This window comes from Thalia democratica, chromosome 9 (genome assembly GCF_965202585.1).
Source record: "Thalia democratica chromosome 9, ktThaDemo2.hap1.1, whole genome shotgun sequence".
NCBI lineage: Eukaryota > Metazoa > Chordata > Thaliacea > Salpida > Salpidae > Thalia > Thalia democratica.
Window position 1 is genome coordinate 10,739,359 of NC_139173.1, and position 13,875 is coordinate 10,753,233.

At 27.8% G+C, this 13,875-nt stretch overlaps 1 protein-coding gene across 2 annotated transcripts in view; it reads right to left on the reverse strand.

The window, feature by feature from the left end:
• Nucleotides 1-13,875, reverse strand: part of LOC145844725 (uncharacterized) — a 42,335-nt gene that overhangs the window by 2,918 nt on the left and 25,542 nt on the right. For both annotated transcript variants that reach the window (XM_082952145.1, XM_082952144.1), the window contains 13 exons: nt 13,583-13,717; nt 13,181-13,309; nt 9,943-10,113; nt 9,599-9,730; nt 9,379-9,471; nt 8,805-9,026; nt 7,401-7,477; nt 6,972-7,179; nt 6,605-6,770; nt 6,089-6,231; nt 5,782-5,898; nt 4,528-4,674; nt 66-3,920 (listed from right to left, as the gene is read on the reverse strand). In XM_082952145.1, the coding sequence (XP_082808271.1) occupies nt 66-3,920; nt 4,528-4,674; nt 5,782-5,898; nt 6,089-6,231; nt 6,605-6,770; nt 6,972-7,179; nt 7,401-7,477; nt 8,805-9,026; nt 9,379-9,471; nt 9,599-9,730; nt 9,943-10,113; nt 13,181-13,309; nt 13,583-13,717 (5,595 nt within the window). The remainder of the gene's footprint in view (nt 1-65; nt 3,921-4,527; nt 4,675-5,781; nt 5,899-6,088; nt 6,232-6,604; nt 6,771-6,971; nt 7,180-7,400; nt 7,478-8,804; nt 9,027-9,378; nt 9,472-9,598; nt 9,731-9,942; nt 10,114-13,180; nt 13,310-13,582; nt 13,718-13,875) is intronic.

Below are 13,875 nucleotides of genomic sequence, written 5' to 3' on the forward strand. Positions count from 1 at the left end.
TTTTACTATTTATGTTAAAAAAAAAAATTCAATTTATGTTTTTTATTATCAAGTATAGAACTAACCTTAAGAGTTTCAATGTTTTCTACAAGTTTTGACCAATCTTCTGTTTTCTTCAGTAATCCTGCTTCTATGAGCTGAAGTTTTTCCTTTAAACTTTTATTGTCGCTGAACAATTTCGAGTTGTTGCTCTCATAAATTTTTCTTTCAGACAATACTTCAGTGTTGAGATTTTCTAGGGACGCTTTTAGTTGTGCACTTTCTTTTTCTGATAGTTCTAACTTTTGTGTGACTAAATCACAGCTTTTTGTAGAGCTCTCTACTTTTGTTTGAAGTGATTTAATTTCTATTAGAAATTTTTCACAATTTTCTTCCTTTGATTTAGCTTCTGCTTTTAACACATCATTTTCTTTTTTCAAGCCATCAGTTTGTTTCTTTTCAAAATTTACTTCTGTTTCAAGTTTTGTGCAATTTTGTCTTAAATTCTCAACATCTTTGTTTAATTTTTCATTTAGAACTCTCAAGTTATTGACATCTTCAGTAAGATTAAATTTAATTTTATCTGAACTTTTAAGATTTTGAACGATTTCTTTTTCAGAAGATGTCAATAAGTCAATTTGCTCCTTAAAATTAGAATTCATTGACTTGACTGATTGGTAATCTTTTTCAAGAATGTTATACTTTTCAACGGTTTCCTTTATATCATTATTTTCTTTTTCTAAAATTTTAATTTTTTCTATCTGTACCCTCTTTTCGTCTTCTAAACTATTTAGCGAAACTGACAACTTCTTTAAGGAGTTTTCTAGTTCTTTATTTTGGGAGCATTTTAGATCCATTTCTTCTTGATGACTTTGCTTTTGCTCTAAACTAGCCGTTTTAGCAGCATTCAGCTCCTCTTTTAAAGAACTAGTTTCTGACAAAGAGGTGCTGTGAGAAGCTTGGAGCTTTTCAAATTTTTCTTCCAAATCAATTTTTTCTTTTGTAATTTCTTCTATTTGATCGGATTCTTTATTTCCTGCTGACAGTTGGACTTTTTCCAGTTTTTTGACAACTTTTTTCTCGTTTCTCAAAGCCTCTGTTTTCTCAGCAAGGACTTTCTGCATTTTTGAGCTGCTCAACTCCAATGCGGAGGCTGTCTCACTCAGGTCGTTGTTGCAAGTTTCCAGCGTCGACACTTCTTCCTTCAAGCTTCGGTTTGATATTTCAAGAGAGTTCATTTTTTCTTTAAGATCTTTTATCGTTTTATTTTGACTTGAAAATTTGTCATTCATACTTTGTTTAAACCGTTCAAGTGCTTCAATTTTATTGATGAGTTCGCTTTTAATTTCATTCGCGTCATTTTCTACCCCAGTTTTTTCAACTTCAACTTTCAAAGACTTTTTAACAACTTCATCGAGTTCAAGTTTAGCTTTTTCAAAGTTCTTTTGAGCCGAGTTTTTTTCCACCTCTGCCGTTTTAAGCTTATTAGTTAACACATCCGAATTTTTAACGGCTTCATCCCGTTCTTTTTTGACTTTCTCGATTGAAACTTCGAACCCCTTCTGCCTGATCTCGGACGAGGACAGGTCTTTTTGAGCGATGGAGAGCTGCGACTTGACCTGATCTATTTCCTGGCTGAGCTGCTCCTTCGCTTTCAAAAGATCTTTTCTCGATACGAGCGCCGCTTTCAGCTTCCTCTGCAGCAAAGCGACGGTCTGATCGCGCTTCGCTGCGTTCTGCAGTGAGCTTTCCGTTTCTTTCGAGCTGAGCGACGCAATTTGGCTTTCGAGCTGCTCAATTTTTTTCTCCATTGCAACATTGTTTTCTTTATTATCACTATTTTCCTTTTCTAGTTCTTTAACAGTTTTTTCAAGCTGATTGTTTTTTTCTAATTCAACTTCAACATTTTCGTTAGATTTGACCACTTGACTGCTTAACCTTTTTATTTCTTCATGTTTCTGTTCAATTTTTTGTATATGCTCATTCTTTTGAGACTCAATTTTTTCATTTATAGTTTCAAGTTGTTGTTCCAAACCAGTTATTTTGTTTTGTAATATTTGACTTTCGTTTTTACTTTCGTCAAAACTACTTTGCAACAAAATGTTTGATTCTTCAGAAATTTTAAAACTATTGTTGATTTCGTTGTATCTTGCTTCAAGATCTTTGTAGGTTTTTTCAACTTCATTCTTTTTGTTTAGTTCAGCTTTCAAATCTTCATGAGCTTTTACCAGTTGTTTTTCAAAACTTTTTGACTGTTCCTCCAACTGAGATATTCTTTCTAAATAACTTGCGTCATGATCTTGTTTTAATGTTTTACTCTGTTCATTCAAATTATCTATCTCTAAACTAAGAGCTTGAATTTCACTGTTTTTGGCATCTAAACTTTCTTTTTTGAATTCGTTTTCTGCGACTAATTTTTGTGACTCATTTTGTAAAGACAAGATCTGTTCATTAAGTGCTTCTATTTTCGCCTTGTGTGTCGCAACTAGATCTTGAAAATTTCTAAACTTCTTTTCAAATTCTTCAATATTTTCATCTTTTTCAGACAAAACAGAGTTTAAAGCTGAAACTTCTTCGACATGCGTTTGTTTTAGTGACTCTAACTGATCACTTAATGCTTTTTCGTCTCGTGACTTACACTCTTTCAAGTCAAATATTTCCTTCTTATAGTCCTCTACCACACTGGAATTGTTTGAACTTTCAAACTTTAATTTTTCTTCCAGCTTCTTCAAGGAAGAATTGAGCGACTCTTTGCTTTCAAGCTCTTGTTCGTACATTGAACTTACTACCTTCAACTTCACTTGCAATTCTTCCGATTCAGAAGCCGATTTTTTATTACTAGTTTCAAGCTCTTTATTCTTCGCTAGCAGAGTCTTTCTCGAAACCAAAGCTGCCTTGAGCTTGCGCTGAATCTCGACCAATGACTTTTTATTCGAAGCTTCGTTTTCGTCTACCGCCTTTTGCAGCGTCGCTTCTTCGACTTTGCGTTTTTCCAGATCAACTCGCAACTCGGCAACTTCGGATTGCTTTCGAGCGAGCAAGTTTTCAACTTCAGTGAATTCTCGCTTCCTTTTCTCCAACTCCATCTCGCAACGCTCGAGTGATTTTCTCAAATCGTCGTTTTGCGACTTGTTCTCTTGTTCGTTGTTTTTCAACAACTGTTTTCGGTCTTCGTCCAAACATTTAAGGGAGATCACCTCGTTTTCGAGATTGTTAATACTGACATCCCTCTTTTTAACTTGATCTTCAAGAGATTCGATGAGCACAAGTCGATCTTTGCTCAAGTTTAAACTTTCCATAGAAACTTTCTCAGCTTCGCAAAGACTTTCTTCCAGCACCTTGTTTTGCACCGTTGCTTTTTGCAGCTCGGCTTTGAAGCTATCCAAAGAACTCGTGAGCTCTGAACATTCAGAATTTCTCGCGTTGAGATCCGAGTCGAGCAACCTGATCCGGTCGTCTCGCTGAAGAACTTTATTGTTCAAATCGTCAATGTTAATTCGACATTTGCTCAGACTGCTTTCATTTTCCTTATTTTTCAAATCAGCAGCAGAAATTTTCTTTACTAGCTGGTCGACTTTTTGATCACGTTCAATTATGTCTTGACTCAGTTGATCGCACTCTGATTTATTTTTGCTCAGTGTATCTAAATTTTGTGCGTCCAAATTAACTTTATTTGTCAACTCACCAACTTTCAAATCACGCGATAACACTTCCTCGTTTAAACTGTTTATTTTCAAATCGCGCAGGGAGATTTCATCGCTAAGTTGTAGTATTTCTGTTTTTGACGTTTCAATCTGAGAAGAAAGATCCGCTAACTTTTTGTTGTGATCTTCAGTTTCTTGTGAATGTGACGTGATAATGGAATCTAATTGTTCTTTTAATGATGTGACGATGACTTCTGATTCTTTGTTTTTTGTTTTCTCGGCAGATAACTCCGCCTCCTGTTTTTAAAAAGATATTATAATTATATATATATTTTTAAATTGTTAATTTTTATGAATACTTATTTTTTTCTTGTATTTAACTTCTATGTTCATGGTTGCCACTCGTTTTTTTCAAGTTTCTTCCGGGTTTTCCAAATTTCTTCCAGGTTTTAAAAAGTACACACTTTTGAGTCTATTTTTAGTTTAAATTAAGTTTAAGGTAAGAAACTGTGTTAAATAGTATAAAAAAATTGTAAAGATACCGTGAAGCTACCTTAAATATGTTTTTTATTAAAACAAATTTTTGATGATGACAATTTTTTTTTAATATGATATATTTTTTAAATCGAATCGAAATTTTACTACTGAACATGTGAAAATTGTTAAAATTCCATGTTTTTTCAGGTAAAGTGACAACCCTGTATGTATAATACTTACACGAAATAGGTTATCTTAAAACTTATTTTCAGAAAAAAACATTTAAAATATTGATTGTAATAGCATTTACTTATTATATGCTAATTTAAATTTTGTTTAAAAACAAAATCAAACTTAAGTTAACAATAAACAATGCGTGACTAATTTGTACTCCAAAAACGTATCAGTTACAATTTTGGCAACTTACAATGTTGATGTGATTGTTTTTTTCTTCCTCCAAACTTCTCACTCTCATCAGTGCACCTTCTTTTTCTTGTTTTAATTTTTTCACTTGAAGCTGCAGCGCTTTGACCACCTTCTTCACCTTGTCTTTTTGCGCTGCGTGGTTTTCTGCCTGCGAGTCATACATATAGAAGTTAGTTCATATTGTAAAAACTGAAGATAAAAAAATATCAGTATTTTACTAAGTACATGTATGGATGAACTTCAATCATTTCAATATTCAAGATTTATCTGTCATGTTTTAACCACTTAAGGATTAAAGCTAATCTAGTTTCTAGCTTTATAGATTTAAGTAAAATAACTTATTTAGATAAGTTTTAAAACAAGCACACATAAACAGAAGTTTTTATTCAAGCACTCGAAGATTTAAATCAAAATAAAATCTTCAAAACTAATATATAATTTTCAAATTGAGATTATTATAAAAAAGTTTTTAAGTGGTAACACAAGAATCTAAAAGAAGAATTTCTCTTATTGATCTTTTTTTAAGTTAGTTACATGGAGTACTAGCATTCATGTCATTACTTATTTTTTGTTCGAACAAGCTGAGTAGTATGAAAATGAGTTTTATATGAAAAATAGAAATGATAAGTCAGTAAATTTAGTTTAGCATCTTTAATAAACTTAAATATTTTACCTAACATTTTGTTTAAGAAAGAATTTTAACATTGACATAGCTTTTTTGAAATAAATATGGAAAAAAAGAAGTTGTTTTATGTTTTCATAAGTAATAATAAAATGATTAATACAGGATTGCCAATAGTTTTTTGAAAATTTTTACAAGTTTTCTAATTTCTTCCAAGTTTTTGGAAGTACAAGTATTTTAGTCTAAACATAAACAAGGTAAAAAATGTCTTAAAGTATAAAAATATTATAAAATATGGTAATGCTACTATAACGTGTTTTTAAATATAAATAAATCTAAGTGATACCAATTTTTTTTTGTACTTGTTAGATTTTTTGTATCTAATCTAAACTTCATAACTTGATGTGTAAAAATTATTTAAAATTCCAGAATTTTTTTTCCTTAAACTCCTGGTATTTCTAGGTTTAAAAGTTTTTTGGCAACCCTGTCAATAAATATTCAATTACCTTTTTGCTAAGTTTCAATACAAACATCTAATGTCAATGCTAAATTAAACTAATATTATGCAATTTAACATTATAATTTAAAACAGTTATGTGATTATTTATAAACAATCATGCAACGCGATGAAACCTGACTTTTCAGGAGATTCTCACCATGTTCTAATTGGTTGGAAACCTTCTTCAAATCTTCCTCAAGCTTCGAGTTGTTTATTGAACTCTCACTTGCTCTCTTCTCCAATTCATTTATCTTTAAAAAATATTTTAATTCAAAAGGTTGATTTTAAAAGTATTTTGTACAAAAAATGTAGTTAATTGATAACATTTGGTAAAAAAAAGCAGGCAGAGCAACTTCATGAATATGCACGAAAGACTTGCATAGTCGCCTGAAAATAAAACCTTATGCAAAATAATCATAACAAACAACAACAACAATTTACCATTGCCAAATGCTTGGTGATTTCATCTTTCATGTTTTGCTCATTCGATTTACTTTCACTCTTCAAAATATCAAACTCGTTATGCAAGTGCTCATTGGCTGCTTTAAAGCTTTCCAATTCTCTCGACTTCGCTTCAAACTCTTCTAATAATTAATATTTTTCAATAATTTATAAAAATATTATTTAATTATCAAAAAAAAAGAGTTGAATTACAGTTACAAATATAATTTTAACTAACTATTTAGAGCATTCAGTCGTACTACATAAAAAAGTACTCTTTCTGATTTTAAAAAGAAACAAATGTTATTAGTTTTTTCAAATAACTAATAAAGTAAATAGTTTATATTAACAAAAAATAAACATTTATGTCTTTAAAATCAAACCACTGCAATGAATTAGCTGTATACGTAAATATGAACAATTAATATATATGTATATTTACAACACAAGTCTTTACAAAAAATTAAATTAAAAAAAAATTCTCTTAAATAATAGAAAAAATGTGTAAAAAAGTACCTTGTAACTCGTTGCATGTATTTTTTTCTGCCACCTTCAACTTGGAGATTTCAATATCTTTTTTATTTATAACTTCGCAAAGCTGCTTGACCTTTTCTGCAGTAGAAGAAATTTGCTGGTCTCTTTCGGCCAGTCTTTCTTCGACCATGCTATTTAGCTCATTCAACTGCGTAAATTTATTGAATAAAAAAAAAAAAAACTTAAATTTGATTATAAAAAAATCAGCAAATGAAAAATTGTTAAGATACCAATTAAAAAATTAAAAAACATAATTTTGTCTTCATTAGACAATGTAATTTCAAAACAATAAATTGACTTTTTAAAATAAAAATCTCAATCTCTATCTTAAAAAAAAACATCTCATCACCTGTCGTTCGCTCTCCTCTCGAAGGGCCTCCTTCAATTTCCGCACTTCAGTTTGGTTTGATCTCAAATCTTCGCCCAGCTTCGACAATCTGGTCTGCTTGTCATCCAGCTTGCATTTCGTCTCTTCGTATCGTGACGTCATACTTGCCAGTTGTTGCTCCAAACTGCGGGTGCTTTTTAAGCTGGATTCCAGTCTCTCCTCTAGCAGGCTATAAAATATCAAGTAAATATTACAAACTACCAAGTATAATTTTTACCATAAATAGTGTTTTATCAACTAAAACAAAATAATATACAATATTCTGGACATACTTTTTATGTTTTAAATTAATAGAGTTATTAAAAATTAAAAACTAAGAAAAAATTTTGAAAATATAATTGCAATTTTTTACGTAATATTTTATACAAGTAAATTTCATTTGTTTCTTACTTGCAAGATGACTGTAAGTCACTGCACAACTTTTCTTTTTCAAGACATTCAGTGTCCCACTTTTCTAGTTGTTCAACCTAAAGTTAAAAAGTATTCTAAATATATAAAACTTAATTTTAGTTTCATTTGTATACACAACATTCGAAAGTTATTAAAAAAAATAATATATTATAGTAACATTAAAAATCTTTTGGTCAAATATATTATACGCTTACAGTTATTTAAAACAAAAAAAGTTTAAGTTTAATGGCAATGACTAAATAGTTAAGCTCAAGCGTATTTTATGTATTACAACACGCCTGTATTTACATAATTATTCTATCTAGTAGTTTCACGACTGTTAGTTGGTCACTAATCGTTTGTAAACAGACAATTTTTTTTAAAAATTTTGACAAAAAAAAAACACACTTGCAAACGTGTATTTGTTCATACATATTTATAATGTTTTCAAACAATTTTGATTACAAACTTTAAACGTAAAGCTGAACGTGGCATCTTACATACCGATTTTTATATTTTTTTACAGACTAACAAAGTAATTGCAAATATTAACGATTTATCATTTTTTCTATGTATGTTAGCTGTAAAGCGATGCATTTTTTATAAAATTCTTAATTTTCATGAACTAAAATCTAATTATAAATTACTTGAAACAAATTTTACAGCTTTTATTAAAAAAAAAGCAAATATACTAAAAAACCTTGCAAATAAAAAAAAAAGAAAAATTAAAAACTAAATGCAATAAGAGTTTATAACATAAAACAGCAAACTACTAACCAAGTTCTTACAATCTAAAGCAAAAAACTAATTTTTCATTAAATTGTTAAAATTATATTCCATTAATACTGCTTTATGGTTAAAATTCTATAGCTTATAAAATTTAAACTGAGAGAACCGACAAAAAAAGAAGTTTTAATCTTATAAAAGAAAATACTAAGCATTTTTTAATCTGTTTATAAACTTATACAAATATGTTGTGTTCACTTTAAGTAAGTTGGCATTTTTAATAGTTTTAAAGTTCCGTCTTAAATTACGTTCGAGTAAAATATCAGTTTTCATGAATTATTTTATGAGTACATGTTTATATATTTACTCTACACATAATCTATTTTGTAAAATAAAATAAGCTTTTATCTAAAAAGTTATACAAGTTTTAACTATTTTACACAACTTTACAAAAATACATTATTCATTTAAAGATCGTAAACAAACTGTGTTAAACTGATTAAAGCGTTAGTGTAACTCCAGCTGGTAGCGAAATAAAACCGCATTAGCCTGTTAACTATAATTCATAAAAAATCTTAGCAACTGTAGCACTAGATTTATTTTTTAATTAAAATAAAGAATATCCAGCAAACATATAAAATAAAAGTTTAAAATTAAGTGTGTTTTGAATCAACAAACCTTAGTTGTTAGCTGCTCGTTTTTGTGCGTAACGTTTTCTAGTTTTTCGCTGGTCGACTGATATTTTTGCTGCAACGCGCTGTTTTCATCTTTGTAGCTGGTTATTTGCGTCTTGTAATCTTTCAGTTGATCTTCAAGACACGATCTTTCATTTCTGTGATGCTTGTTGCTCTCGTATATCTGATCTTCCAGGTGACTTGTCAGCTTGCTAACTTCTACAGCCTTCAAAGTTTTAGTTTAATTAGTAGTTTGAATAACATTTATTAAAAGATTTTTTTATCAATAATATATCTAGACAAGCCATACTATAATTATTAAGTTATACCAACATGCTAACTAAAAAGATAATATTTCAATTAAAATTTTCTTGAGATATACGTAAATGTGTGTAAATGAAAAAAAAAATTGAACTTGTATATTAATTTCATATCTTCAAAACGTTAGTTAGAAATTAACCACATCTAAAAAAAAAAATCCCAATATAATTATAAAGATAATTTTTATCCAAAAAAATTACCACTTAAAATTAAATAATTGGTATATAACAAATATATAATTTTAAAACTTAAAATACCTGGCAGTCGAGTTTTAATTGAAGTTCTTGAATTGTTACTTTTTCCTTTTCAATATTTTCAAAGTTTTTATTCTTTAAAATTTTAATTTCTTCCTGCAAAATAATTATAATCAAAACAATATAAATTTGTTAGTTACTTTATGTTTTTTAGATTAGTAATTAAACAACATTCTTTGTTGATTCACTTTTAGAATTATTATTTTTGAAAACTTAAAAATACCATTTTATTTTCGACAAGGCATTCTTTATTGAAAATTTCCTTCCGCAATTCAGACTCTTTTTCTTCAAAATTTTTGCGCAAGTCAGAAAAATTTTGATCATTAGTTGCAAGCTTCTCACACAAACTTTCTACCTGTTGGAAAACAACAGCTCTATAGTACAGTTGAAAAGTTGTTCTTTTTTATTAAAAAAATCATATTAAAGCATCATAATAAAATGGACATCAATACTATTTTAGAGAAATCGATTAAATTTAACACAAGTCTAAACTTTTTTGTTGGCCGAAGTACAAGAAACTATAAAAATAATAAGTTAAATAAAATTTTAAAACAGTAAAAATCAAACTTGTTTTTCAATTTCAATATTCTTCGTTTGCGCTGTTGAAGCCTGTTCCTCTAACTTCTTCACATACATCGCAAGATCGTGTGCTCTGAAGCTCTGGCCTTCTTGTTGTTGTGATACGAGTTGCAGCAACTCGCTGTCGTACTCTCGCAGTTTAGATTCCAGTTCGAGCACCTGAATAAATATATATTCAAATTGTATTGCTGTGTTTTATTTTAGTATTTAAAGATTTTATCGAACGTTATTTGTCCTTATAGCTGGGTAGGCGTTGGATTTTTATTGATGGTATAGCCCTTAATTTAATTCCCTAATCCTAAATAATGATTCTAACCTAAATCTTACCAGTAATCAATAAGATATAATCATTAAAAACCATTTAAACATAAGAAGAATTTTATTTCGTTTAAAATCTATCGTGCTATTTTACAAGTACAAAAATACATATTACGTACTTTCAAAAAATTAAAAACTACTCAACTTAGTTTTACAACGAATGTTCATACAAACTAATTTAAATTAAAAAGTTTAAAAGTAGCATTACTATTTCAACAGTAACTTTATTCGTGTCTATGAAAACGGTTAGTATACTAGTAAATATTAAAATTTTGATTGTATTTACCGCTGGAGAAAATAGCTTTTGCAAACTACTAGACTCAAACAATTACATACTACTATAAGAATAAACTTTTTTGCTATCATTTCAAAAATAAATCTACTTTTTGTACTTATTTCCTAAAAAAAATCTGTGCTAAGTATGAACAATATGGAAACTTTACGAGCTACCAAACAAGTAAATCAAAAAAATTAGTTCTTAAAAAATAGAAAATTAGGTTGGAAAATGTACGAACTGTGTTCAGTATTTCTATAATTTAAAAAGCATATGGTTTAAATTAAATTTACAAAAAAATATAATCAGCATTTTTAGAAGCATTTTACAATATTATGAAATAACTCAGTTAAGTGATTTATAGCTTTAAAAACTTTCAAACAATATATCTCATTTCTGTATTAAAAAATCTATTATATATTCAATTTGTAATACTGCAACTAAGATCAGTAATTTGATGACTAAAAAATGATGAAAAGTCTTAGGGTAGGTGTAAAGATAACTTTATACACCATATTGAAAAACTAACGAAGTACAATAACTTAGTAATTTAAAGCTCAATATAGTTACTAAAATATTTTTTTTGTTTTCTGTAGATAACTTTATACACCATATATCATTGAAGTTGTCAGAAATTTGAAAAATTAAACTAATCAAAACATTTTGAAACTTGATCAAAAAAACTGTACTTTCTGTTACAGTTAAATATTTCTCAGCAATAACTTATAGTTTTTAAAAAAAGTTGTAGACACCACTAAAAAAAGTTAAGTAATTTTCTAAGTTCAAACTGTATGTCAGTGTTTAACAAATTGTTGATACATGCTTCGATAGAAGAGGTTAACAATAACAAAAATAATGTAGTTTTAATGTAGTATATATTTAACCTTTAATTCGTTACAAACTATTTCAAACAAACTAATAACTTTCTATTTGTAAATCTCAAAGTATTCAAAACTAAAACTGTAACTGTTCTAAACATTCAATCAAAACTTATAAAAACTATGAAGATTTTATATGTAAAAATGTAAGTAATATATATATACATAAAGAATATTAATATTTCTTGTCAATATTTAAACTCTAATGTACTAAAGTATAATTAGGCATTGCTATAAAGATCAAAGAAAGTATCAGATAGTTACTAGTAACTTAAGTATTAGTTTTAAAATTCTAAAAATGCTATGCACAACGTTTTGTACATACTTAAAAAAAATAAATAGCTAAACAAACTTAATTCTGTGTAAATGTAGTTTATTGTTAAAACACAATGTAAGTTATATTTTCAACTACCGTTTTATACAATGACCTAACAAGATAGTTTTAAATTTTTGAAATGTTGAAATTTAATAGATTTTTGATTCTTAAAAATATGATTTAGACTTCAAATCTTTTATAAAACAAATTTATGCAAAAACACAAAAATATACTTAAACTTATAAAGCTGTTTCTGATTCTCATTTTTAATTCCACATTGAGTTAAAAACATTATGAACTAAATTATTTTGTCAGTAACATCTTTTAGTTGCTTTAACATGCACTACTTTACAATAACATGCATTTAATATATTGCACTAAACTTAATACAAACGTTTTTAAACGAATACAAAAAACTTTCAAAATAGTTGTTCATATTTGATGCAAATAATATCTTATTTTTTGTTCTGAGTACTTATTTTTCTTCTATCTTTTTGCTGTCTACACTTCTCTAATTTTTCCATTTGCTCAACTACTTTAGACTTTATTCTAAACTGCCTCACTCTAAACGTTTCTTGGCCGTTGTTCTAAATTTAAAAAAAAATTCTTAAAGAAAAAAAAAAATGAACGTTGAAATCATGTATCAGTTTATTGGTTTATTTTATCAAAAGAAAAACGATTAAAAAAGCATGTGTAAAAAATTGGAATATTTGTACTGCATAAATTTTTATAATTAAAAAATAAATGCTTGCGTAAATAATAGAAGACAGGGAAATTGAACATATTATAAAGAGAAATTTTACCTAACATCAGAAAAAAATAAATTACAGAAATTTATGTAATTTTTAATAAAAAAATTTACTAATTTGTTAGTACAAAAATATTTTAAATTACATCGCTAATTAATAAACCTAAAAATGCTTATAATTTAATATATTTATATTATAAGTTTGATCTAACTACAACTATCAGATCTAATCATCTGGTGATTAATACTTAAAACTAATTTAGCCATATTTGAATAAAAATTACGAGGTACTGTTTTTTATACATGCAAAAAATTCTGATTACACAAAAATAGCTTTCAAAATTTATTAAAAAAGTATATTATTATTCAAAAATGAGGTATGTAAGTAGCTATAAATGAAACTTGTTAGAAAGTTATTTTCACATTTTTATCAATAAAAGCAAAAAAGTGCATGCACACTTTAGTTATTACAAGTGTACTTACTCTATAAAGAAGCTTGTTAGAATAACAACTACATTAGACATACAAGATTGATAAAAACCTATTAGTTGCATTAAAAATCAACATTTACTACATGCAATGAATTTGATACATGTTAGTAGTCATTTAAACGAACTGAAAACAAAAGCTGGGGTTAAATATTTCAAGCAATAAAAAAAGAACGGATTCTAAAGTGAATTGTGACGTCATACCTTGTTATTTCTTTCATTCAAAGTTGATTGGTAGTTTTGCAGGGCTTGTTCCCTTTCTTCATAGTTGCTCGACAGTGAGTTCAATACGGTCTCCTTGTCTCTCAAATCGTCGCGAAGTGTCGTTATATCCTGTTTAAGTTTAGTTTTTTTATGCATTTGAATTTCATACATAAAATTCGAACAATGAAGCTTTACTACAACGAATAAACCTAATTAAAAATCTATTTATTTTATTAAGTTTTTATTGAAAACTTTTAGCTTTTAAAAATTTCTAGCAAGTTTAATAGCCATTTATAAACATAACTGGCTTTGAACAACTTTGTTTATGAAGCGCTTTTGAAAAGTATTTATATCTTTATTTGAAAAATATTTCACAAAAAAAAAGATATTAAAGAAACAAACATTATCTCTTTCTCTCAGTATCTTTTTCAGTTGTTTGGTTTCTTGCAAATGTTGCCTGCTTAACATTTCGTTGTTTTGTTCCACTGCATCCAATTCACTCTGAAGTTTCAATACCAATTCTCTACATCTATTCAGCTGTTTGTTTTTTAATTTATTATTGAGAATGCTAAGTACAAAAAATTATTTGAATAACAAACTATATCAGGGTTGCCACTCGTTTTTTCCAAATTTTTTCCAGTTTTTCAAAAGTAAACATTTTTGGGTCTATTTTTAGTTTTAAGTTAATTTTTATA